Source organism: Myotis lucifugus, unplaced genomic scaffold (assembly GCF_000147115.1).
Source record: "Myotis lucifugus unplaced genomic scaffold, Myoluc2.0 scaffold_178, whole genome shotgun sequence".
In the NCBI taxonomy this organism is placed as follows: domain Eukaryota; kingdom Metazoa; phylum Chordata; class Mammalia; order Chiroptera; family Vespertilionidae; genus Myotis; species Myotis lucifugus.
The window spans coordinates 401,422-428,784 of NW_005871226.1; the positions used below are offsets into that span (position 1 = coordinate 401,422).

The 27,363-nt window shown below is 38.3% G+C and overlaps 1 protein-coding gene across 3 annotated transcripts in view; it reads left to right on the plus strand.

Annotated features, from left to right (window-relative positions):
- Positions 1-27,363, plus strand: part of PTPRA (protein tyrosine phosphatase, receptor type A) — a 128,725-nt gene that overhangs the window by 22,749 nt on the left and 78,613 nt on the right. For all 3 annotated transcript variants that reach the window (XM_006096393.3, XM_006096389.3, XM_006096392.3), the window contains one exon: positions 17,890-17,968. In XM_006096393.3, the coding sequence (XP_006096455.1) occupies positions 17,942-17,968 (27 nt within the window). In that variant the 5' untranslated portion in view covers positions 17,890-17,941. Of the gene's footprint in view, positions 1-17,889; positions 17,969-27,363 lie in introns of those variants that run through there.

Genomic DNA, 27,363 nt, shown 5'->3' on the forward strand with positions numbered 1-27,363 from the left:
AGGGAGGGACCATGGGATGGCTCCAGGGTGTGTCTGGCCCATCTTGCTCAGTCCTGATCAGCTGGATCCCAGCAGCAAGCTAACCTATAGGTCAGAGTGTCTGCCCCCTGATGGTCAGTGCACGTCATAGTGACTGGTCGACTGTCTGCCCCCTGGTGGTCAGTGGACATCATAGCGAGCGGTTGAGCAGCCCATATCATTAGCATATTACGCTTTGATTGGCTGAATGGACAACTGGACACTTAGTATATTAGGCTTTTATTATATAGGATAGTTTCCCAGAATCAGAAGGGACACCATGCTATGCAGGGCTACCTGGGGAAAGCACCAGTGTCAGTCAGGAGGCAGAAGAAGTAAAGGGAAAGTGGTGAGAGCCTTTATTACTATAGTGGTGGGAACATCCACTGTTGGGCAGGAAGTAAAACACAGATGTTGGGGTTTGTGGTTATAAAGGTCGTAATATTTTCATATATATATGTATATAAACATATATAAACATCCATATCTGCCTGTAAATATTGGAAGCCATAATTTCAGTCTGATACCTCTAAACCCATTCCAACACCACAGGGTTTTTTTGCTAGTCTTGCACCTTTCTGAATTTGTACCTCCTTCTCTGACATTGAGAATCTGGCTTTCTAGCCTTTTTGCTCCACCCCCTATAGGGAATATCTTCAGACCAGGAGGGCCATCCCATTGCTTCCAGCCCCACTAAAGTGTTGGCTGAGCACTTCTATCTAGTTCCATGTACCATTTTTATATACAGTTCAGTTCTTACTTTGTTTGGTTCTAATATGCAGGAATTTCTAGTTTAATGGTTTAATTAAAGGACACAGGTCCCCAAATATCAGTTGAGGAAATACAAAATATAACTTGTAACCAGGAATAGCTTTTCTCAAAATTTAAAATTTACTCTGACCCTGTAATAGCTGTTTATTACCTCCCTAGACATCATTCAATTGAAGGTAGCCTTAAAAAAAAAATTACAATCTCTGCACTGCTCTCAGCTGAACTTTACACAACTCTGCATTTCCCTCTGTCAGGTCCTTTTGGAATGGTGGGTGGGTAGCAGAAGAAAGGATATGTACAATAATGTATTTTTAGTTCTTTTGAACAGAGAGGTTGCTCCAGCCATTGCTATTGATGACAGGAAGTATATTTATAGCTCCAGGGAAGGAGGGTCCTGGTTTAAGAAAACCTAGGAGGCTGTACTTAATTAATATGTTTCTTTAAAGGTCATTTGTACTTCATAGGAAGTTCTTACCTTAGAAATGTAGTTGAGATGAATGGATCTGTAACTTATGAAGTATAGATATTTTCATAAGCATATTTAATCTGCTCCTAAATTTGGAAAAACCTTACATTTAAAAACTTGACAATTTTCAGCACTTAAAACAAAGGACACTTCTAGGTTGTACAGGATGTGTGTAGAGAATTTAGATGGTAGCATGCAGTTTATACAGTAAGGATATTGAGGAGGTACTGAATATTGTTACTAATTAGATATTTATGAAGTTCTTATTGGCACAGCTTTTGTTATTGTCTTTAAAGATTGAAACCAAAATACTATATTTGTAGCTCAAACTACAGTTCTAGAAGTATTTTTAGGACTTAAATGAAAGTGCAAAGAAAATTTCTATATTTTAAAATCTAGCAGCGCAATTATGGAGCTTCCAGCTAACCTTCATTTGAAACTAATTAACCTGCAATGTAATGATATGCTAAAAGGTAAATATTAAAAGGAAAATTGAATACAATTTTATGTGTTTCCCAAGTTATTAATATGCTCAATTAAATCATATGCTTGTGGGCTGATATTAATATTTGGCTGTATTCTGTGTGAAGACATTTTCAAAGATGAAATACATAAAATTTCATTACAGATCAGCATTAATAGATAAGCATTTTAAACCAATTTTGATAGGACACATTAACTCTGAACTCCAACTAAATAAAATGTATCACCCTAAAAAAGAATTTAATTTTTCTGATTAGTATACCTATATTACCAAAAGTTATACTTAGTAGCAACTCATTCATTATTAATAAGAAATTTGTGTTTTCTCTCGTTATAAAGTACCTACATAATAGCCCCAATTTTGTTTTTTGACCTGCAAAGCCTAAAATGTATACTTTCTGACCCTTTACAGAAAATGTTTATGACCCCTTCTTTGGAGAAAGGCTTTCCCTTAACATCTATACTAATAAAAGCCTATGTGTTCGTCATGCCCTCATGTCATCACAATCCATCACTAGGAGGCTGCGTGTGCAGCAAGCACGCGAGGGTGGGTGGGGACTTGATGTTGTGTGCCTGCTGCGGAGGGGGCTGGCGGCTCCACGTGGCAAGGCCTGGGGGTCCCGCAGCTCTGGCCTACCTCTTTGGGGCAATCCATCGCTGGGCTCCCGCACTGTGAGAGGGCACAGGCCAGGCTGGGGGACCCCCTGCCCCCTGAGTGCAGGAATTTCATGCACTGGGCCTCTAGTAAGCATATAAAAGAATCTCCTTTATTTCCAGAGATTGGTAAAAAACTTAACCCAACACAAATAGGACCTGGGCTACTTATATGAAAATAAATACAGTAAATTAAATCATAAAAAATATATATGTAACTTAAATATTTGATTTTTTTTTTTTTTTTACTTAAAACAATTACATGTACATTCATCAGTCAATATTTTGGTAGAAAGCCAAGACTTTGAGTATGGATCTGCTAAATAATGTTTCACATGTCCGCTCTTGTATATATAACATCCATAATACATATCTTTGATTTCAAATTTGAATTTCTTTAACATGGAGCAAGAACTTAGACAACTACAAGACAATCGAGCATCCAGACCATTAGTATGATTTCCTGCCCATCTTCCTTTTTTTTTTTTTGTTAATCCCCACCGAGGATATTTTTCCATTAATTTTTAGGGAGTGGGGAAGAGAGAGGGAAAGAGATAAACATTGATGTGATAGAAACACATCCGTTGGTTGCCTCCTGCACGAGCCCTGACCAGGGCCCAGGCAGGGGAGGAGCCTGCAACCAAGGTACATGCCCTTGACCGGAATCGAACCAGGGACCCTTTGGTCCACAGGCCGATGCTCTATCCCCTGAGCCAAACCGGCTAGGGCTCCCCCCATCTTTCAAAGTGTTCATGCTCACAACTAAAAAGACAGTAATGGCGGGGGGAGGAATCTCGTGTTTATCCAATTCTTTAAAAATTTTCAACTTAGCTTTATTAAAAACAACTGTTTTATACTCATTTCATTAGTTTATATAATATTTAATTAGGTTCCAAAAGTACAGTAATGAATATAACTGGCATAAACAGGTTTGGAACAAACTGACACCTCAAAGTATAGGTAAAATTCAACTATGATTGCAGTAGCCAAGGTATACTAGAGTAGTCAATTAGCCATGAGTTAATTCTTATTTTTAAGAATTACTTAGTACATTCTAGAGAAGGAATGAAGTGTGTGGTTAATTCAGTAATTTGGTTAAGTAGACTCTATAATCTGGTGATTATTTGAGCAATCTGAAACTGCAGTTACACCAGTTAGACAAAAAGTAATACGTGAATCATGAGCCATGTTAAGGTGCTTTATACACTTCCTGTGCTGTCAAAAGTTCAAACAAGAAGTGAAATCTACATTCCCAAACAAAATTTCAGGGTGAGGCAAAAGTAGGTTTATAGTTGTGAGTATGCAAACACAGAGTTTAGTCTTCTATTATTATTTATTAATTATTGTATTATTCTCCAAATGAACAACTATAAATTTACTTTTGCCCCACCCTATAGTGGCTGAAAGAGGTCTTATTGTTTTGAAAATTTTCAGTCTCAGTCCTGGTCTTAAAAAAAAAATCACAATAAAACTTTACTGCTAAGCCATCAAACTGCTGTGTGGTCAGGCAAGTCAGGTCATTCAGCTTTTATTTATGACAATTGTTAGGTCCGTGACGGCAAATCGCGTTCACCATCAACATTGTTGATTGAGTAGCACGTGATAAATTCAGATATTTTCCAGTGTATGTGCTAATGAAAAATATAAGCCCTTTTCTACTCCACATGTATTTTTATCACCATCAGTTATAACACATCTTAGCAGATTCCACTTTAGGTTGTACTGAATTAGTATTTTGTTCACTTTAAACTTGGCATTGACTCTTTGAGTAAACAACAACTAAGCAGTATTGGTAACATCTGTCAACTCATCAAGAGTTAGGGAAATCTATTTTTAAAAAAATACATTTTATTGACTTTTACAGAGAGGAAGGGAGAGGGATAGAGAGTTAGAAATATCGATGAGAGAGAAACATTGATCAGCTGCCTCCTGCACAACCCCTACTGGGGATCGAGCCGGCAACCAAGGTACATGCCCTTGACCGGAATGGAACCTGGGATCCTTAAGTCCACAGGCCGACGCTCTTTCCACTGAACCAAACTGGTTAGGGCAGGGAAATCTATTTGAAATCATTTGTCTTGTGTTTTGCATCTGCCTTTTCTCTATATACATTTTTTATTCAGAGACAGAGCATACAAAGTATAGGCTCCATCAGATTCCCCCACCCCAGTCCTGCCTTTTGTATCTTCTTGGGTGTTTTACAAGGACAACCTAATGGGCATTACTTGCATTGATGCCATGTTAACTTGAAAGTTTAGGTTGTGATTTCTCAAGTGAGATAGAACTTCGTTGGTTTCATTAAGCATCTTATAAATGTTAATGATGTTAGAAATTTGAAATAGCTTTTTGTTGTTAATATTTTCCATTGATTTTTATTTATTTTTAATTTATTATTTAAAATATATATATATTCCTGGCCGGTTTGGCTCAGTGGATGGAGCGTCATCCTGGGGACTCAAGGGTCCCAGGTTCAATTTCGGTCAAGGGCATGTACCTTGGTTGCGGGCACATACCCAGTGGGGAGTGTGCAGGAGGCAGCTGATCCATGTTTCTCTCTCATCGATGTTTCTAACTCTCTATCCGTCTCCCTTCCTCTCTGTAAAAAATCAAAAAAATATATTAAAAAATATATATATATATATTGTTGACAGTATTACAGAGGTCTCCCATCCTCCCCTCCTCTCCTTTAGTCCCCTCTGCCCAGCCCCTATCCATCACCTCAGGTCTTCACCATCCTATTGCCCCTGTCCATGGGCTATGCATATAAGTTCTTTGGTTTATCTCTCCTCGCCCATTGATTTTTTTTTTAGAGAGAGAGTAGAAAGGAGGGGGAGAGACAGAGAGAGAGAAACATCAATGTGAGAGAGACACATCAATTGGTTGTCTCTCACAAGCACCCCGATTGGGGCCAGGGATTGAGCCTGCAACCGAGGTATGTGTCCTTGACCAGAATGGAACCTAGAGCCCTTTGTCCAAGGCCCAATGCTCTATTCACTGAGCCAAACCAGCCAGGGCAAAATTGCTTTTTAATTTTATTTTTGTTGTTTTTTTTGTTTGTTTTTTTTTTAATATATTTTATTGATTTTTTACAGAGAGGAAGGGAGAGGGATAGAGAGTTAGAAACATCGATGAGAGAGGAACATCGATCAGCTGCCTCCTGCACATCCCCCACCGGGGATGTGCCCGCAACCCAGGTACATGCCCTTGACTGGAATCGAACCTGGGACCTTTCAGTCCGCAGGCCGACGCTCTATCCACTGAGCCAAACCGGTTTCGGCTATTTTTGTTGTTTTAAGTAACTATCAATAGAAGTAAGGGGGTGGAAGAATTTTTCTTTCTTTTAAAAAAAATTTTTTAATGTTTTTATTTATTTCAGAGATGAAGGGAGAGGGAGAGAGAGATAGAAACATCAATGATGATAGAGAATCATCAATTGGCTGCCTTCTGCACGCCCTCTACGGGGAATGGAGGCTACAACCTGGGCATGTGCTCTGACTGGGAATCAAACCTTAACCTTCTTGGTTCATGGCTTCATGCTCAATCAGAGTCACACCAACCGGTCTGGAGGGATTTTTCTAAATCAACTCTTGTTTAAAACAGTTCTATCTTTGGTAGGATTCTAGATATTCCTAGATTTGTTAAGTATTTCTAAAGATGTTTGGCATAGGTGTTAACTTCATGAGTGTATTTTTTTTTCTAGTTCTGAATTAAGTCAGTCATGAACAAAAACAGAACCTTGTAGGTGAGTGACTGCTATTGCATTCACTCAAGGCATTAGGTTACCAAGGTGAATCACAAATAATGAGAATTCTACTTTGCATTTATTTTCAAATCAGGAGTTGTAGAATTTGATGTGCATGAAACATGCTGGGTTTTTTTTCCTATAGTCTATGTAGGTGATGTCATTAAACTAGACTTTGGCTTTTAGATCTTGATTTAAAATATTGGAATGATTGGGTAAGTGATAAGTGATAATTAAGTATGTTTCATGTGGACAAGAAATAATACACTTGTCCTGAAATAAACTGATCTGATCAGAAGGAATCTTATCTTGAGCATGGCAGGAAATAAACCTGTAATGCCAGTTATACACAGTGTAGCAGCTATGACTGAGTAAAGTAAAATGTAAATTATAAGAAGTTTGGGAAAAAGTGACTTTGTGATCTAACTTTGTGAGAGCCAGAGGTGGGGATATTGGATAGACATGTACATATCCCTAGATCTTAGGAAAGCATACTTCAAAAAGAAGAGAAGACATGGGTATGAATCGATAGGAATGATATTCCAAAAGGGAAGTCAGTTTAAAGTAAAACAAAAACTGCTCTCAAATTAAAGATAGATAGGTGTTTGCTTCTAATAGATATTCAGATTTAAGAAATTAGAAGACAAGAGTTTTGAAAAATATATGGGGCCATTAGTATTTCAATAAGTATAGAAAAAGTAAAGTAACGTAACTTGTTTTAAGTCTGTGGGTTTTTTTATTGACTTTCATTTAAAGAGAGGGGAAAGGAGAGGGATAAAGAGATAGAAACATTGATGAGAGAGAAACATCGATTGGCTGCCTCCTGCATGCCCCCTACTGGAGATGGAGCCCGAAACCCTGGCATGTGCCTGACTGGGAATTGAGCCAATGACTTCTTGGTTCATGGGTCAGTTCTCAACCACTGTGCTACACCAAGCGGGCTGTTTTAAAAACTAATTAGTATTAAAATATTTTTTATGAAAACACTCTTTAATCTTTTATGGCTTTTACTGCTATTTTCTAGACCTGCTATATCCAATATGATAGTCATCAGCCACATGTGCTATTATTGGGCAGTACATATGTAGAACATTTTCAACATCACAGACATTTCGATTGGGGAGTGTGTGAAACTTTGATACATTATTATAAAATCTAGTAAAAGTAAGTAGGGGTATTGGGGTACTTTTTTTTTATATATATATATTTTATTGATTTTCCACAGAGAGGAAGGGAGAGAGATAGAGTCAAAAACATCGATGAGAGAGAAACATCGACCAGCTGCCTCCTGCACATCTCCCACTGGGGACGTGCCCGAAATCCAGGTACATGCCCTTGACCGGAATCGAACCCAGGACCCCTCAGTCCGCAGACCGACGCTCCATCCACTGAGCCAAACCGGTTTCGGCTGGGGTACTTTTTATCCGGAAGTTTTACTAAGGAAGAATTGGGCATGTGTGCTTTTTGTTGTTGTTGTATTTGCAGATGTGCTTTATTTTGAAATAATTTTAAATTTATAGATAAGTTGCAATAATAGTACAAAGAGCTTTCCCCCTCCCTGAACCATTTGAGGGTAAGTTGCTCACTTGATGCCTATCAACCCTGAATAGTGTGTATGTCCTACAAACAGGGACATTCTCCTGTGTAACCACAATACACCCATTAAAATCAGGGACTTACAGTGATACAGTAGTACCAGCTAATCTCAAATCCTATTCAAATTTTACCAGTTGTCCCAATTATATCCTCCATAACAAAAGGATCCAATTCAGAATCACACATTGCATTTAGTTATCACGTCTGTCTTTGAGTTGATCATATATAGACTAATTATTTTGAAGAATATAGACTATTTTGAGGACTATTCCTCAATTTGGGCCTGATGTTTCTTCATGGTTAGATTCAGAATATGCATTTTATCAGGAATATCACATAAAATGTACTGTATTTTTATTCTATCCTGTCAGAGGTACACAGTGTCTATGTATCCCATTTCTATGTGTTAACCTTGAACACTTGATTAAGATGGTGCCTGCCAGTTCTCTCTACTGTAAATGTATCTGTTTTTCCATTTGTAGTCAATAAGTTATTTTGTGAGAAAGGCACATTGTGACCATGTAAATATCATTTGTCAAACTTTGGCCCACTAGTTTTAGCATCATTGATATTTCTTGGCTGGATTACTACTATGATGGTTGCCAAATGATTTTTCTAATATCATCATTTCTTCTACATTCATCAGTTAACATACCACTGTAAAGAAAAGCTTTCTTGCCGAAACGGGTTTGGCTCAGTGGATAGAGCGTCGGCCTGCGGACTGAAAGGTCCCAGGTTTGATTCCGGTCAAGGGCATGTACCTTGGTTGCGGGCATATCCCCAATAGGAGATGTGCGGGAGGCAGCTAATTGATGTTTCTCTCTCATCGATGTTTCTAACTCTCTATCTCTCTCCCTTCCTCTCTGTAAAAAATCAATAAAATATATTAAAAAAAATAAAAGCTTTCTTTTCTCATTTATTTTATTATATTAATGTGGATATATGGATTCCCATTTTATTCAGTGAGTAATTATTATCTATTAATATAATTTGTTGTTTGATACTAAATTTGTCCCAGATTTGGCCAGTAAGCTGGTTCCTGTATCCTTTTGGCATGTCCTGTCATTCTTTGATCACATCCCTTCCTTACTTTCTGGTACAACAAGATGTTTCAGTCTCTTCCTGTTTTCCTGCCCTAACCCTGAAATCAGTCATTTCACTACGGAGCCCTGGTTCCTTTTATTGGAGCAAGTATTTAGAAACCAGATCTGGATGCTAGGTATCATCTACTGGGGCATCATTGCTCTTAGGCACTCTCAGTGCAAGGGAATATACGACTTTATGTACACACACACACACACACACACACACACACATATACATATATATATACATATGCGCAAATGTAGCCATATATATACTATTTCTCTCCTTAAAATGCTGTGAGTTTACACTGGTACCTCTGATTCCAGTCTAATATCCCAAGAGTTCATTTTATTTTTCTCCCTTTCATATATGTAACTCTTATCTGGCAGAGAAACTTAGCTCTTATTATTCTTAATATATTTACTTAATTGATCAAGCCCCTCCAGTGTACTTTCCTAATGAGACTATATGGATGCCAGCCTTACTCAGCATCACCTAATGGTTTTTAGGCTGAATTATTCATGAACTAAGGAAGTACAGTGGACCATCATTATTTGCAGATTCACCTACTTGCTGAAATATATTTGTAACCCCCAAATTTACTCGCTTTCATGGTCATTCATATACACATGCAGAGGGGTGACAATTTTGTGTGGTTCAACACATACATTCCTAGCCTAGGTCATATAAGGTAATGCTCTGCCTTTTTGTGTCATTTCTCATATTGTAAACAAGGTTCTTTTTGAAGTCTGTGTGGTGCCATGTTTTTTGGATTTTTTTGGTGTGCTTTTTATTGGTGATTTCATTTTTTAAAATGGCCACCAAGCATAGGACTGATGTGCTGTCTAGTATTCTTTAGCTTACGAGGGCTGTGATGTATGCCTTATGGAAAAAACGTGTTAAGTAAACTTTGTACAGTCATAAGTTACAGTGCTGTTGGCCATGAGTTCATTGTTAATGCATCAACAATATAATCCAGAAAAAGAAAGAGGAAGTTTGCCAATCTGTACATGGTCACTCCAGAAAGTGACATCTATCGTGCATGGCGAATTTGTAGAAAAAGGAAAAAGTGGGTAAATTTGTGCATTTGTGAGATGATGAACAGTAAAAAGGCATAGTGGATAGCATTGTTGACCACTATGAGCATTGTTGAGTGTTTTTGTCACAAAGAGGTGTTTGATTTTGTTAAATGCTTTTTCTGCATTGAGAGGATCATGTTTCCCCCTTTATTAATATTGTATATAACATCAATAAATTTTGTTATTGTAAATCCTCATCTGAGAATATTTTTTTCCATTGATTTTAAAAAATATATTTTTTAAATTGATTTTTAGAGAGAAAGGGAGTGAGAGAGAGAGAGGGAGAGACATTGCTGTGAGAGTGAAACATCAATTGGCTGCCTCCTGCACAACCCCCAGCGGGGATCCAGCCTACAACCCGGGCATGTCCCCTGACTGGGAATTGAACTAGCAACCTTTCAGTGCCTGGGACAATGCCCAACTAACTGAGCCACACATGCTAAGGCTCCATTGATTTTTAGAGAGAGGCAAAGGGAGGGAGGGAGGATCAGAGAGAGAAGCATTGATGTGAGAGAGACACATGATTGATTGCCTTTCACCCGCATCCCGACCGGGGTGGAAGTGAACCTGCAACTTAGACACGTGCTATTGACTGGAAATCAAACCCAAAACCCTTCAGTGCGCGGGCCAACACTAACCACTGAGCACACCAGCCAGGACATACATTTAGTTCTAGGTCTGATATCATTTCAAGTTAATATTTGTGTATGGCATGACGCTAAGAGTCAAAAGTTCATTTTTTTCCATATGCATATCCAGTATATTAGCACTATTTGTGGGAAAGACTGTTATGTTCCCATTAAATTGCCTTGGCATTTTTGTACAAAATCAGTTGATTATCTGTGTGTGGTTCTATGTCTGGACTCTCCAGTTTATTCTCTTGGTGTATATGTCTGTTCTTATACTCATAGAACATTGTCTTGTTCACTGTCAAGTAGTCTTCCAACTTTTTTTTTCTTTATCAAAATTGTTTTGGCTATTCTAAGTTTTTTGCATTTCTATGTAAATTTTATAATTAGCTTTATATCCTTTATTCTGCAGTTATTTTTCTAGATGAGAGAATGTTTATTTTTCTGTGCAGTATTTTAGATAAATTCTTCTGATATATTTTTCATTTTATTAAATGTCTCTTCAGCTGAGTCTTCTCCAGTGGTTAAACCATCTATAGAATTTTAAATTTCATTGACTTTATTTTATTCTGAAAGTTCCATTTAGTTGTTCTGCTTTATTTTCTTTTTTAAAAAGTGTTGTATGTCCTCTTTTTTTTTTTTTTTAAATCCTCACCGAAGGACATGCTTAGAGAGAGGAAGGGAGAGAAAGAGAAACATTGATTGGCTGCCCTCTGTATTTACCCTAACTGGGGATCGAACCCGCAACTCAAGCATGTGCTTCCACCCGGAATTAAACCGGCAACCTTACAGTGCACAGGACAATGCTCAATCTTCTGAGCCATTCCAGCCAGGCACCTTCCTTTTGGTTTTGATGCTTTTATCTTTAATATTGTTAAACATACTTATTTTATAGTCTTTATAAGACTGTTATGTTTTCTGAATCCTGTCCATTTTATGTTGAGGTATTGCCTTTACACAGTGGTTTCATTTTGTTTCTACTAGAGATGTCTTGGGGCATTACTGGCTCACTGGCATGGGCCAGTTTTGTTAATTTCCCATGGGGGGGCGGGGTCCTGAATCTATACATATAAAAGTCTAAGTGACTGAACGACTGAATGACCGGTCAGCCAGTCGCTATGATGTGCACTGACCACCAGGGGGAAAACGCTCAATGCAGGAGCTTCCCCCTCATGGTCGATGCGCTCCCACAGCGGGAGCGCAGCTCAGCTGACCCACGGGCGCCAGATGCAGGGATCATGGCTGGCGAGCACTGCTGTGGCGGTGCGAGCCTCTCCCGATCAGGACTGACTGGGCGCGAGCTGGTGGCAGGCGCAGGTGCAGCGGGGCCAGGATGAGCCGGAGCGGCAGGCAGGAGCAGCAGGTGGTGTTGGACTGCTGATTTTGGCCCGATCATCGCAGGCCACATTGAGGGATCCCACCAGTGCACGAATCCATGCACAGGGCCTCTAGTTATAAGATAGAGTTAGTAAATTTAGACCTCAAATCTATATGAGGTCTATGTCTATGGTTTCAAATTCTCAAGGGGAACCTTTTCCTCACCTTACCTATAGCTTAAACTGAGGCAGACAAGCTTTCTGGTCTTGTTCGTGCAGGTGAATTTTTCCTTGTTTATTGTCATTGAAAGTATAGGCCTTTGAGGGTCACAACTTTGCAAGAAATCTTAGATCCAACTCTCCACCTTTCTGAAGTGCCTTTTCTACTTTTCTCCTGCTTTCTGTCTCCTTTTCTCCACTTCCATCAGTTACTGAAATGTCTTAAATGCTTCTGGGGCCAATACAAAGATCAGCAGATACTCCCATTTCTGGCTTTTGGTTCACATTTTGTTTCATGCTATTGGCAGTTTCTCTCCTTTCTTGAGAACTTAGCTAAGCTTTTCAAAGGGCATTTATCCAGCATTTCTAGACTTAGTAGCTAGAGAGTTTTAGTAGATTTTCTAGATTGTTGTATTGCAAGATAAAAAAGGTAAGACTGTGTACTTTCAAGATTGAGTTTAATATACAGAAATATAGGATGTCAGCCAAAGTATAAAATTACTTTTTACATATGCATTTATTAATTTCTATTTTTAAATGGCAACTCCTCTTTAAAAACGTGATCAGAAGCCTGATTTTCCTGTCTGCTTCCTGAGGAAGCAAAAAGGCAGAAACTTGGTGAGTTAGCAAGACCAGTTGTTGCTATAGTAAACAGGGAACTTCCTGGCAGTGGCTCTATTAACAGTAGGAAATGAAACCATGGCAGTGTTGCTTTAATTTGTCACAAGATTGTGTGTTTTGGTTTTTTAATGTTTTCATTACTTTTAGAGGGGGGAGAGGGTGGGAGAGAGGGAGAGAGAAAGAGAGAGAGAGAGAGATTGACATCCATTGGCTGCCTCCTGCACGCACCCTGACTAAGAGTTGAACCGGCAACCTTTCGGTGCACAGGATGACGTTCAACTAACAGCCACATGGCCAGGGCTGCCACAAGGTTTTGTTTCCCATCTTTGACATAGGCGTTTTAGGAACTGGCCTTTATATCAAGGAATTGCCCTTTCCAGTTTATTTTACTCATTGAGTCAGACAGTGATAGAAAGTCTCACTGGCTGAGTACATTGCACCATACTATGAGTTTGTAATTATTGGACAATTATGATAAATTTCAATCAGGTTTTTAAAACTTTCCATTCAGCTCTTAGAGGGGAGTCCTTTTCCTCATGTGGCTGTTGACATACATCAACCAGGGGGTAAGAGCACAGATTTCAGAATAAGATATATCTGGGTTTGAGTCTTGCCACCAATCTTTGCCTTTTTGGAATTGTGTGTTTAATGTGCTATCTACATTTAGATGCATAACCAGTACAGCTGGAAAGAGAAACAGACCTAGGTATTGAAAAACAAGGCCAATGATTATTCTTTGCTCATCCTATGTGAGTATTGGTCTCATCTGTGAGAACGGGAGGGTGAACTGAGCAGCCTCCATAGTCTCCTCTAAAAGTCTTTAAATTAGTTCAACTTTGGATTAACAAATGAGGAAGCTGAGCTTAGGAAATGTCTGTAAAGCCCACTGCCTGGTCTTTTAGTTCTTAGTACTTGGGCACATGCTTCCTTTTTTTAAGGGGGGGGGGGGCGGCAAAGGAGAAAGAAGAGAGAGAGAAGCATCTTGCTCCAACAGGGGAGGGAACCTGTAACCTAGGTATGTACCCTGACCAAGAATTGACCCGCAACCTTTGGGGATACAAGACGATGCTCCAACCAACTGAGCCACTTGGCTAGGGTGGGCATATGCTTTTTTGGAAGGACCCCAGCAGTTTAGTTTTGATTCAGCTCTTGGTGAATTTGGGCACATTGTGTACAACATATAACAATTTTTCCTGCCATAAGAATATTTCTTCAGGAGCAAAATTTAGCACAAAATCTTCTTTTACTTTTTTTTATTATGTATAAGTAATAGATGATACTTGGATAGTACAGAGGTCCCAACATTGTTAACATTTTGGTTTATTTATTGGGAGTCCTCTTTCCCCCAGTGGTTTTTGTTTCTTCATCACTGTAAATACATTTAATATATGTGCTGGTTAGGTTCTTAGAAAGCAGATTGAGATGGAGTAGGGGAGCAAAGGGCTTATTGGTGTGAATGTAAAAGGGGCTACAGAACCGGCAAGCTCAGAGTACCACATGACAGGCTTCACAAGCTCAGTGACTGAAAGTGACCACACGGGATGGTTTGATCATAGATTGATAACTGGGCAGGTCAAGGTGGTTAGTCACGCACCAGGCCTATAACTTTCTCAGCAAAAGTCAGTCTTTACCTTAAGTGAGCCCTGTGAAATATCAGAGTATGAAATCTAGATATATAAAAGGCTAAGCGACTGTCCAACCGGTAGCTATGATGCGCAATGACCACCAGGGGGCAGATGTTTAACGCAGGAGCTGCCGAGCTGTGGTAACTTGGCAGCAGCGGTTTTCTAATGACACACCCTGGAACCAAGAGAGGAGGGAGCCCGATTCCAGGGTAGTCACCCGAGAACTGCCTTCTCACAATCCGGGACCCCTTGGGGGATGTCGGAGAGCCGGTTTCAGTCTGATCCCCGCAGGCCAGGCTGAGGGACCCCACCTGCCGAGGAACCCTGCTCACTGCACAGATGCCCTTCCAGCCACGGTGCCACCCCAGGTGCGGCTGGCCAGGGAGGGACGGCACGTCTCACCCAGTCCTGCCAGCCACCTTCCAATTAATTTCTTTTCAATGTTCATGAATCCCTGAACTGGGGCATTAGTATCAGAATAATTTTCCAGGCTCCTCAGAGTCACAACCTAGCACCAGAGCACATGACCATGAAACTCCTCATTGTTATCTTATTGCCCACATACCATCTCTATTTACTGTAAATGTTAAATGTTAACTATCCTGTCCCCACCACTGTAAAAGAAGTAACTGTCTCTTCATTTTACTTTTTATCCAATCCTAGATATTTCCTTGCTTTGTTTTTTTCCGTCTCCTTAATCTGCCACCAGTGGATTTCATGTAACCTTTCTTACGTCTTCTCTTTTGATTCTAAATGTATAAAAAAAGAACTGCCAAACTGCCATTCTCTGGAGCATTTTCTCAATTTGTTGAGATCTTGTTCCTGGGCGTGTCCTCAGATTTTGTTCAAATAAACTTTTATAAAATTTTCCTATCGGTTTGGATTTTCTTTTGTCGACATTGGGGAGTAATGACTATGAGGAAACAGGAAAAGGGTAGGATCGGGTAGGGGAAGCCACCAGACTGCAGTGCACACCTGACAGAGTCTCTGTCAGCCCAGATTGCTCAATAGTGGAGTATCTCACTGGACAGAAACGCTAGAGCCTTGGACCACTTCACTGCCTAGTCATTGGGCAGTCAATGAATGTCTTTGTATGAAGTTTTCTTTTACTGTATTTAGGATTATTTTAAAGAAGTGTGTGAACATTCGGAAGGCCCTCTGTTGAAAGGGATTGTCTTTTACTGTACAGTGTCAGTGCAAGATATGAGCAACCTATGGCATCAGGTCCCCAACAGCTTTAGATCTTGTTTTCCTAACCTTGGCTAGTTTGTAGCTTAAAAATGGTGTCTCTTCACCGTTTCGGGGTTTTTGTGTGTGTGTTTCAGGTTTTATTTTTTTATTTTTTTATTTTTAAAAATTTTTATTGATTAAGGTATTACAAATGTCCCCATTGTCCCCTCATCCTCCCAGTCTTGCCCTCACTCTCACCCCCTGTTGTCTGCATCCATTGCTTATGCTTATATGCATGCATACAAGTCCTTTGGTTGATCTCTCCCCTTTACCCTCACCCTCCCCTACCTTCCCTCTAAGGTTTGAGCATCTGATCGATGCTTCTCTGTCTCTAGATCTATTTTTGTTCATCGGTTTATGTTGTTCATTATAGTCCACAAATGAGTGAGATCATGTGATATTTATCTTTCTCTGACTGGCTTATTTCACTTAGCATAATGCTCTCCAGCTCCATCCATGCTGTTGCAAATGGTAGGAGTTCCTTCCTTTTTACTGCGGCATAGTATTCCATTGCATAGATATGCCAAAGTTTTTTAATCCACTCATCTGCTGATGGGCACTTACGCTGATTCCAAATCTTAGCTATTGTAAATTTTGCTGCTATGAACATAGGGGTGCATATATCCTTTCTGATTGGGGTTTCTGGTTTCTTGGGATATATTCCTAGAAGTGGGATCACTGGGTCAAATGGAAGTTCCATTTTTAGTTTTTTGAAGAAACTCCATACTGTTCTCCACAGTGGATGCACCAGTCTGCATTCCCACCAGCAGTGCATGAGGGTGCCTTTTCTCCACATCCTCACCAGCATTTGTCATTTGTTGATTTGTTGATGATAGCCATTCTGACAGGTGTGAGATGGTACCTCATTGTCGTTTTGATTTGCATCTCTCGGATGATTAGTGACTTTGAGCATTTTTTCATATGTCTCTTGGCCTTCCTTATGTCTTCTTTCGAAAAGTATCTATTTAGATCCGTTGCCCATTTTTTGATTGGGTTGTTTGTCTTCCTTTTGTTAAGTTGCATGAGTTCCCTGTAAATGTTGGAGATTAAGCCCTTATCGGAGATATCGTTGGCAAATATGTTCTCCCATGCAGTGGGTTTTCTTGTTGTTTTGTTGATGGTTTCTTTTGCTGTGCAGAAGCTTTTAATTTTGATGTAATCCCATTTGTTTATTTTCCCTTTAGTTTCCATTGCCCTAGGAGCTGTGTCAGTGAAGATATTGCTTCGGCATGTATCTGAGATCTTGCTGCCTGTGCATTCCTCTAATATTTTTATGGTTTCCTGTCTTACGTTTAAGTCTTTTATTCATTTTGAGTTTATTTTTGTGTATGGTATAAGTTGGTGGTCTAGTTTCATTTTTTTGCATGTGTCTGACCAAGTTTCCCAGCACCATTTATTGAAGAGACTGTCTTGACTCCATTGTATGTTCTTGCCTCCTTTGTGAAATATTAATTGAGCATAGTGGTTTGGGTCAATTTCTGGGTTCTCTATTCTATTCTCTTCACCGTTTTGAACCTAAAGTCTCCTATGGTATTCAGTGGGTGGTGAAATTAGGGATATGATTCTTAATCCTCTGTCCAAGGGGATTAAGAACCACAGTCATTACTCCTCAAATCCCAGTGGGATGGTGAAGATAATGATAAGAATGAGGCTCTAGAATCAGATTGGCCAGGTTCAGATCCTGGATCTGCTGTTGACCACTTTGTGACCCTAAGAGTCTATATCAGGTTATGTATTTGGATAATGAGGCTAATGATAGCATCTGCCTATTATAGGGTTAAATGAGGTAGAGCACATAAAACACTTAATATAATGACTGGCCCATTGTGTATGCTTAAAGGTTAGGCATTATTTCAATATAAATTTGATTATTTTGGTACCATGAGAATTATAAAAGAACTTAATTCAGGCTTTACTCTTTTTCCAAGAGAAAAAAACTGAGGCTTAAAGAGGTTAATAGGTTTGGTTTGGGTCACTTAGCTAATGAGTTACAGGCCTGGACCAGAAGGTGGGTCTTTGACCAATACTTGGTTATGCAAGGACTATCCTGTGATTTGTAAGACAATTAAAACTAGCTTTAGGCATTGCCAAATGTCCCCTTGCAGACTATTCCAGGTTTTGGGAGAAGAGAGGAGTGCTCCATCTTGCCTCCACTGGAAAGACCTAATTTCTCATTGAGTTCTCATGAGCACTTCAGTGATTTAAACTATTTAAGATGGAGCTTTGTTCTATGGCTACTGGAATGTTAAGAACAGCTCTATAAAACATCTCCTTAGAGTGTACTCCCTGGGAACAATCCATGGGTTTAAATAGGGCTGTTTTACCTTTCTAAAAGTTTTTTTTTTTCTCTTTAGTTGCAGGTGACAAACTTAAAAAAAAGTATTTATGGAATTCCAGTGAGTGAGGATGGATGATGCATCTCAAATAATTAAGGTAAGAGCTAAATAATTAAATAATTAAAACCAGAGCTGTGAGGAGTCTTTGTCCCCCAAGTTAGTGTTCTCACAAAACAAAGCTAAAATCAGGTTTTCTCCATTCCATCTTATTTGCAGGCTATAGAATAGCTTATTTTTGTGATTAAAACATTATAATTATCATTATTTATAATGGTGGCCTTCATCCTGGTCATGAATCCAAAACATGAACACAGTAAATTTTTTCATTTATTTAGGTTTAATTTGATTACTGTTTTATCAGTGTTTTGCATTTTTCAGCATATAGATCCTAACATGTTTTGTTAGAGGAAATACATAGGTATAAGTCCTTTGGGGAAGTTGTTGTAGGCCAGTGGTTTTCAACCTGTGGGTCGCGACCCCTTTGGTGGTCGAACGACCCTTTCACAGGGGTCGCCTAAGACCATCCTGCATATCAGATATTTACATTACGATTCATAACAGTAGCAACATTACAGTTATGAAGTAGCAGCGAAAATAATTTTATGGTTGGGTCACAACATGAGGAACTGTATTTAAAGGGCCAGAAGGTTGAGAACCACTGCATTACAGTATCATACAGAATAGTTTCACTACTCTAAAAATTCTTTGTGCTCCACTTATTCATTCCTCTTTCCCTATCCCTGAAACACTGAATCCATTTATTTTTAACCTACCTTGGTTGTTATGTTATATCTGAAGTACATTTCTTGTAGGCAGCATATAGTTAGGTCTTTTTCCTTTTAAAAATTTTTATTTTTCAATTACAGTTGACATTTAATATTTTATATTAGTTTCAGGCATGCAGTATAGTGGTTAGATAGACATTTATATAACTTAAGAAGTGATGCCCTCAATAAGTCCAGTAACCACCTGACATCATAAATAGTTATTATATTATTAACTATATTTCCTGTGCTATACTTCTATATCCCATGACTATTTTGTAACTGCCAATTTGTACTTCTTAATCTCTTCACCCTCTTCTCCCAAACCCCCTCTCATTTGGCAACCATCAGTTTGTCCTCTGTATTTATGTGTTAGTTTCAATTTTGTTTGCTTATTTTGTTTTATAGATTCTACATATAAGTGAAATCATATGGTATTTGTTTTTTTCTGTCTGACTTATTTTATTTAAAATAATATCCTCTAGATCCATCCATATTGTCACTAATGGTAAGATTTCATTCTTTTTTTAAGGCTGAGGAAAATTCCATTATATATGCCACAACTTTTTTATCCACTTGTCTATTGATGGGCACTTGGGTTGCTTCTATATCTTGGGTATTGTAAATAATGCTGCAATGAACATAGGGATACATATATGTTTTCAAATTAGTGTTTTGGATTTCTTTAGATAAATACCCAGAAGTAGAATTGCTGGGTCATAAAGCATTTCCATTTTAAGTTTTTGAGGAACCTCCATACTATTTCCATAGTGGCTGCACCAATTTGCAATCCCACAGTGTATGAGGGTTCCCTTTTATCCACATCCTCGCCAACATTTGTTGTTTACTGGTTTATTAATGATAGCCATTCTGACAGGTGTGAGATGATATCTCATTGTGGTTTTAATTTGCATTTCTCTGATGATTAGTGACATTAAGCATCTTTTCAAATGTCTATTGGCCATCTGTCTGTCCTCTTTGGAGATATGCCTATTCAAGTTCTCTGCCCATTTTTAAATCAGATAGTTTCTAATTTTTTTATGTTAAGTTGTATGGGTTCTTTACACATTTTGGATATTAACCCCTTACTGGATGTATCATTGGCGAATATCTTCTTCCATTTAGTGAATTGTCATTTTGTTTTATTGATAATTTTCTTTGCTCTGCAAAAACTTTTTGGTTTGATATAGTTCCATTTGTTTGTTTTTTCTTGTTTCCCTTGTTTGAGAAGATATATCAGAAAAAAACATTGGTATGAGAAAGTTAGAGATTTTTTTTTTTAATATATTTTATTGATTTTTTTACAGAGAGGAAGGGAGAGAGATAGAGAGTTAGAAGCATCGATGAGAGAGAAACATTGATCAGCTGCCTCCTGCACACCTCCTACTGGGGATGTGCCCGCAACCCAGGTACATGCCCTTGACCGGAATCGAACCCGGGACCCTTCAGTCCGCAGGCCGACGCTCTATCCACTGAGCCAAACCGGTTTCGGCGAAAGTTAGAGATTTTACTGCCTATGTTTTCTTCTAGGAGTTTTATGGTTTGGGGTCTTACATTTAAGTCTAATCCATTTCAAGTTTACTCTTTTATATAGTGTAAGAAAGTGGTCTAGTTTCATTTTTTGCATATATTACTCCAGTTTTCCCAACACCATTTATTGTTAAGACTGTCTTTACCCCATTGTATATTTTTGCTTCCTTTGTCAAAGATTAATTGACCATAAGGCATGGGTTTATTTTTGAGCTTTCTATTCTTTTCCATTGATCTATATGTTGTTTTTATGCTCTATCTACTGAGCCAAACTGGCTAGGCCTAGGGCTCTTTCCTTTTAAAAAAATGTATTTTTATTGATTTCAGAGAGGGAGGGAGAGAGAAATAGAAACATCAATGATGAGAGAGAATCATTGATGGACTGCCTCCTGCACACCCCCTACTGGGGATCGAGCCCACAACCCAGGCATGTGCCCTTGCCTGGAATCGAGCTTAGGACCCTTCAGTCTGCAGGCGGATGCTCTATCCACTGAGCCAAACCAGCTAGGGCTATACCACTTTTAAGTGGAATGTAGAAACCTTACCACCTTTTAGGTTCTTTTACCTCACCCCCCTTATCATGCAGTTATATTAAATATTATCTCATATATGTATTGAGAATCATAAGACAGTGTTAGAATTTTTACTTTCAGTATCAGACATAATTTTAAAATTAAAGGAGGATTTGTTTAATTGGTGTATATGTGTAACATAAATATATGTGTGTATATACACCCTTTCCACTACTATTTATTCCTTCTGTGATCATTTATTTCCTTTCTGAAGAAATTCAGCCAGTCTTTTAGAGCTGGTCTGCTGGTGACACATTCTTAGTTTTCTTCATCTGCCATTGTTTCTATTTCACCTTCATTTCTAAAGTATATGTTTACTCTATATAGAATTTTGGCTTGATTCTTTCAGCATTTGAAAAATATTGTACACTTCCTTATAGCTTCCATGATTCCTGATAAAAAACAATATCCTTTGAATTGTTGGTTTTCTGTAAGTAATGTGTCATTTCTCTAGCAGCTTTCAGGACATTATCTTTAGTTTTTAGCAGTTTGAGGTTTCTATCTTTAACTAAATTTGGGGAATTTTCAGCAGTTATTTCTTAAATTATTTAATCCTTACCTGAGGATATTTTTCCCCATTGATTTTTAGAGAGAGTGGAAGGGAGGGGGTGGAGACAGAAAGAGAGAAACATCAATGTGAGAGAGACACACTGAATGGCCCCCCAACCCGCACTTGCCCCCAGAGGGGCTGAGGATTCAGCCTGCAACTGAGGCATGTGCCCTTCACAGGAATCCAACTCGTGACCCCTTCCATCTGTAGGCTGACACTCTAATCACTGAGACAAACCAGCTAGGGCTCAAATTTTTTTTTTTTTAAATCTCTGAACGTTTCCTCTCATTTTTGGGACTGTAGTGTAACAAATGTTTGAGCTTTATTATTGTCCCACAGGATTCTGAGTCTTTGTTAATTTTTTTTTAATCTCTTTTTTCTCTGTTGTACAAACTGGACATTTTCTATTTATCTCTTTTTCAATTTATTGATTGTTTCCTCTCTTATTTCTGCTATTGTACCCATCTAGGGTGTTTTTTCCCCCAGTTTCAGCTATTGTGTCTTTCACTTCTAAAATTTCAATTCGATACTCTATATATTCTGCTTGGTGAGTGTTTTCAACTGTGAGCATTAGTTTATGAACATTAGTTTTGTACCTAATTATTTTTTAAGTACACAGACTTTCATCTGCAAATAAGTTTTTTGGGAGGTTCTTAATAATTCTATCTTTTTTTTATCTTTTCTCATCCCATTAGTTAGAACTTCTAGAATAGGGGTCAGCAAACTATGGCCTGCCTCCCATATCCAGTCTACTGCCTTTTTTATATGACATTTGAACTCAAAATGTTTGTTATACATTTTTAAATGGTTGGGGAAAACTTGAAGAATGATATAATTATATTAAATATGAATAACATTAATTTCAGTTGAGTTCAGTTGTTGCAACAGAAACCATATGTTGGCCCTATTCTAGATTAATAAATCAACCCTGGCCAGGTGGCTCAGTTAGTTGGAGTGTCAATCCTGTACACCAAAGGGTTGCAGGTTCAATTCCAGTCATGGTACATATCTGGGATATGGGTTCAATCCCGGGTCAGGGCATATACGTGAGGCAACTGATCGATGTTTCTCTCTCACATTGATGTTTCTCTCTCAAATCAATTGAAACATAATAAATAAATAAATAAATAAATAAATAAATAAATAAATAAATATTAGTAAATCATAGTGGTGATAGCCAACATGCTTTTCTTTTCCTGATTTATTGATAACTAATTTCAGTGTTTTGCTTTTCAGTGTGTTGTTGGCCATTCTCATTATAAAGGACATGTGTATAGAAATGGAAGTTTTTTTTAGCTACCTTTGTAAAAATCTAGCACCCTCCTCACCCTCCTATGCTGCTTAAAAAATTTTTTTTAATTCTTTGGTTTTCAGAAGTATTACTGTGGTATCTAGACACAAATTTTCTTTTTAAGTTTGGAGAATTTTAAGCCTTTGTCTCTTCAAATATTTCTTCTGTCTTACTTCTTTCCTCTTATCTTGGACTCAAATTATATGTAGGATAGGTCATCTCACTATATTCTCTATACCTCTTACCTCTCTTCTGTATTTTTTATCCTCTTGCCTCTCTGCTTTTTTCCAGATACTTCCTTTTGATTTACCTCCATTTCCTTAATTATCTCTTCAGCTGTATTTTATCTGTTCTTAAATCCATCTATTGAGTCTTTACTTCAACTATGTTCTCAGTTTTAGAATTCCTACTTTGTCCTTTTTCTTTTTTAGATTTGCTATTACATTTTATTTATGTATGTGCATAAAACTGATTCTGGGCTGAAATTTTTTATAAATATATTTTTATTGATTTCAGAGAGGAAAGGAGAGGGAGGGAGAGAGATAGAAACATCAATGATGAGAGAGAATTATGGATTGGCCGCCTCCTGCATGGCCCCTAGTGGGGACCGAGCCTGCAACCCAGGCATGTGTCCTTGACCAGAATCGAACCTGGGACCCCTCTGTCCGCAGGCTGACGCTCTATCCACTGAGCCAAACCGGCCAGGACTGGCTGAAATTTTTAATGCTGTGGTACTGTTCTTACCTATTTTCTACTTATTCCCATGTTACTGCCTCATGGACCAGACATATTTTTAAAAAATGTTTATAACATGATTTGAAAGCTAGGATGATACCTTTTTCTAGAGAGAATTTACATTTATTTCTGGCCTTGCGTAGGGTATTGAATCATTTTAATCCAGTTTCAGGGGTTGAGATTCTTTTAAGCAGGACTTTAGGCCCTATAGAGGCAGACTGATCAGTCTACTACCTGGGATACCTATTATGTGTGGGCCACTTTGCTAGGTGCTGGGTAGATCCTATGAACATAGCAGTCATGTGTTTGATCTACATGGAGCATAGTCTTGATTTTAATTGACAGGTAAATATCTATAATTAAGTTATGTGAAAGCAGTGAATAAGTTGCTATGATAATGAATATTATGATATGGAGTGGGGGTAAGAATGGTTCTATTATAACTAACGAGGGCAGGTTTCATTTAAGCAGAGACCTGGCTAATGTGAGAGAACTGGGAGCAGAAGCTTCTAAACAAAAGCAGTTACCAATATAAAGACTGGATGACACCAAAAAAAGTTTGAGGATGGGCCCCGTGGGAATGGTGGAGGGAGAGTTGAGATTGATTTAGAACTATATTAATGAGGTCCAGGAGATACCCTCCTACACATACACCTCCCACCATTTTTCTCCCCTTTCCCTTCAGAAAATTAGTGAATTGGGATTTGATGATCTATCTAGCTTTGCGATCTTGGATAGTTACCTAATTCTGCACTCAAAGCAAAATGGAGGAAGGAAGGGACAGAAGGAGAAGACACACATGAAAGTGGGATGGGAAATTATGAAAGGAGCACATGAGGAAAGAGACATGTCAAGTATTTTGTATTCTACACAAGTGTTTACAGTTTGGCATATGTAGTAGGCATTCTGTAAGTTACTGTTAATTTAGCAAAATAAGAACAGGTCAGAGGATTTTTAAATGGTAAACTAATCGTAGAGGAGAATGAGATAAGAATTTTCCATTTTATATTTCTACGTAAAGGAGAGAGAGTCAATGAGAATCAAAATGGGAAAAAGCCATATTCAGCTATCTCCTGGATCATAAGAATTTTATTGACTAACCTGAAATGTTTGGGTAACATGAGAAAGGTAGGTGAGAAAACACTTGAGATGTGAGCTCCTCTAAGGCAGAGGTCCTCAAACTTTTTAAACAGGGGGCCAGTTCACTGTCCCTCAGACATTCCACACATGCGCACTGAGGGCCGGGACGAGTCGGCTGCTAAGCAGGACAGGCAGCGGCAGCAAAAACACCCGGGCGGGCCAGATAAATGTTTTCGGTGGGCCGCATGTGGCCCGCGGGCCATAGTTTGAGTACCCCTGCTCTAAGGCATGAGCTTCTCTCCTTTACTTTCCTACTTGGCACATGTCAAGGAACTTAGTTGAACAGATGAGCAAATGATTGATTCTCTACTTTGAAGGAACTTATACTGGTCTTACCTTTCTTCTTTTCATTTTTTTTCAACTTTATTGGGGTATAATTTACATATAATAAATGTGCCATTTTAGGAGTATACTTAGATGTGTTTTGACAAATGTATACACCATGTAACCACCAGTGTAGTCAAGATATAGAACATCTTATCAGCCTCCAAAGGGTCCCTCATACCCTTTTGCAATTAATCTTCATTTCTATCCCCAACCCCAGCTGCTTTCACTTTCTTTTCCTTTGTAGAATGTTATGTAAATGCAATAATACACTTCTGATTAAGATGGCAGAGTAGGTACCAGTCCAGCCATAAGGCATATAGAGTTTCCTAGTTATTCAGACATCATGTAAAACAAGTAATTCTAGTGGTTTTTGTTGTTGTTTTTAATTGATTTTAAAGAGAGAGAGGAAGGGAGAAAGAGATAGAGACCAAGAGAAATAGAAACATCACTTTGATGTTCCACTTATTTATGCATTCATTGGTTGATTCTTGTATGTGCCCCTGAATAGGGATCGAACCTGCAACCTTGATGTATCGGGACAGCACTCTAAACAACTAATCTTCCTGGCCAGGGAAATATGTTGTTTTTGCAGCATATTCATTAGACACAAATGGTAATTTTAATAAACATTTAAATTATAACTTTAATAAATGAAAAAATAAATGCAATCATACAGTATATACTCTTGTGTCTGGTTTCTTGCATTCAGTTCAGCATAATGGTCTTGAGATTCATCCATGTTGTTGCATACATATATAGTCCATTCCTTCTTATTGCTGAGTGTGTCCTTATCTTTCAAGACAGGTTTACCATCCATTTCTTTGTATAAGGTCCAGGAAGAGAGCAATAAATTATTTCCTCTTATAATATTATTAGCTCAAACTTCTGATCTGATCAATGGATTATAGAATTTAAATTTCCTCGCCCAGCAGCCAATGAATTGTTACACTGAGGTAAACAAGAGCATACCTCTCAGAGCCTTATGAGTATATTTGTCTCTGGCCATAGGTCTTAGGTCTGAGCTGATATTTGAGAGGGAAATATTAAAACTTAGTCAAGTCATACTCCTTGTGTCTTAATTTTCCAACCATTATGTAAGGTTTTCTTTTTCTAGAAAGAGACTAATCTGGAATGAGAATTAATTCTCATCAGTAAAAGCAAAGCTTTAAGTAGGTCATCTGACTTTACTTTGTGTTCCACATTCACCATAGTTATAAAAGGGCCTTTCATGAGTTTTCTAGGCTTTCCTTGCTGCCAGACTCTCCGCAGGCATTGTGAAAGAATAAAACTACCCTCCCCCTGCAAAGCCTGTCTCATGGACTCTTTCATAGAGTACATACTGCACTATGTTTAGCTCAGCAGGGACTCTTTCCAGACACTGAATATATGAATAGTCCTCCTTACAGATAAGAAATTTCAGTATTAGTGTCATAGCCATCGAAGTTAGTGTCCATCAGTATCTAATAAATAAAATGACTTGCAGCCAAATTTTTGCCAAGTAATTAGGCCAGAGTTTAAGTATTTATATTAAAGTTATATATAAAATTTGCCTCTAGATAATTATGTCAAATCAGTTAGGAGATTGATAGATGCTTCAAATAATCTGTGTACTCATTATTCACTTTTTAAAAGAAGGTAACACAGAAATATGTAGTTAGTTTTGACTGCAGGAGTAGAGGAGGAAAGTAAACAGGGAATTTTGAAACAAGGGATATTAAACAAGATGCTTGTGGCATCATCTGGGGATAGTAAAGGATTTTTATTTTACTGGCATTGAGATCCATATATCTCAAGGAAACTGTAACTACATAGAGTTAACCATATCTATTGATTTTTCCCCCCAAGGACTAGAGCCTATCAGTTATAATAGTTTCCAAACAATTCTGGTGAAGTTAGTCTCTTGGGGCCTTCCAGTTTACCTATTCTGTAGTTCTCACTGTAAAACATTCCCGAACATCTTCTGAGTTTTTAGTCACTTAAGTACTTTATTTCCTTTAGTCATCTTTAATATCTACCTTCCATTCCTATCAAGGATAGACTCTGGTTCAGCTATTCAGCTAATTCTCTTGTCAGTACTCAATTCTATTGCTTAGAGTTCTGTTACATTCACCCAGCAAAACTTTAATTCTGTATATTCTCTAAGCTATTACTGCTTAGAGCAGCGGTTCTCAACCTGTGGGTCGCGACCCCTTTGGAGGTCGAATGACCCTTTCACAGGGATTGCCTAAATACATCCTGCTTATCAGATATTTACATTACGATTCATAACAGTAGCAAAATTACAGCAACGAAAATAATTTTATGGTTGGGGGTCACCACAACATGAGGAACTGTATTAAAGGGTCGCGGAATTAGGAAGGTTGAGAACCACTGGCTTAGAGCATTTTTTTAGAAAAGAATTCTTGAAAAATGGGTCTTATCTTACCCCGGCCTGTGCTCTCAGGGCTGCCCAGTGTCAGCATTTCCTGCCATTTTCTGAAGCAGCATTCTAAGTCTTATCACATCTTAAAAGTTTATCTCACTATCTCCTCCAGTTTTTTAGCCTTTGACTTTTCTACAGACTTTACAGGAAATCATCAGCAT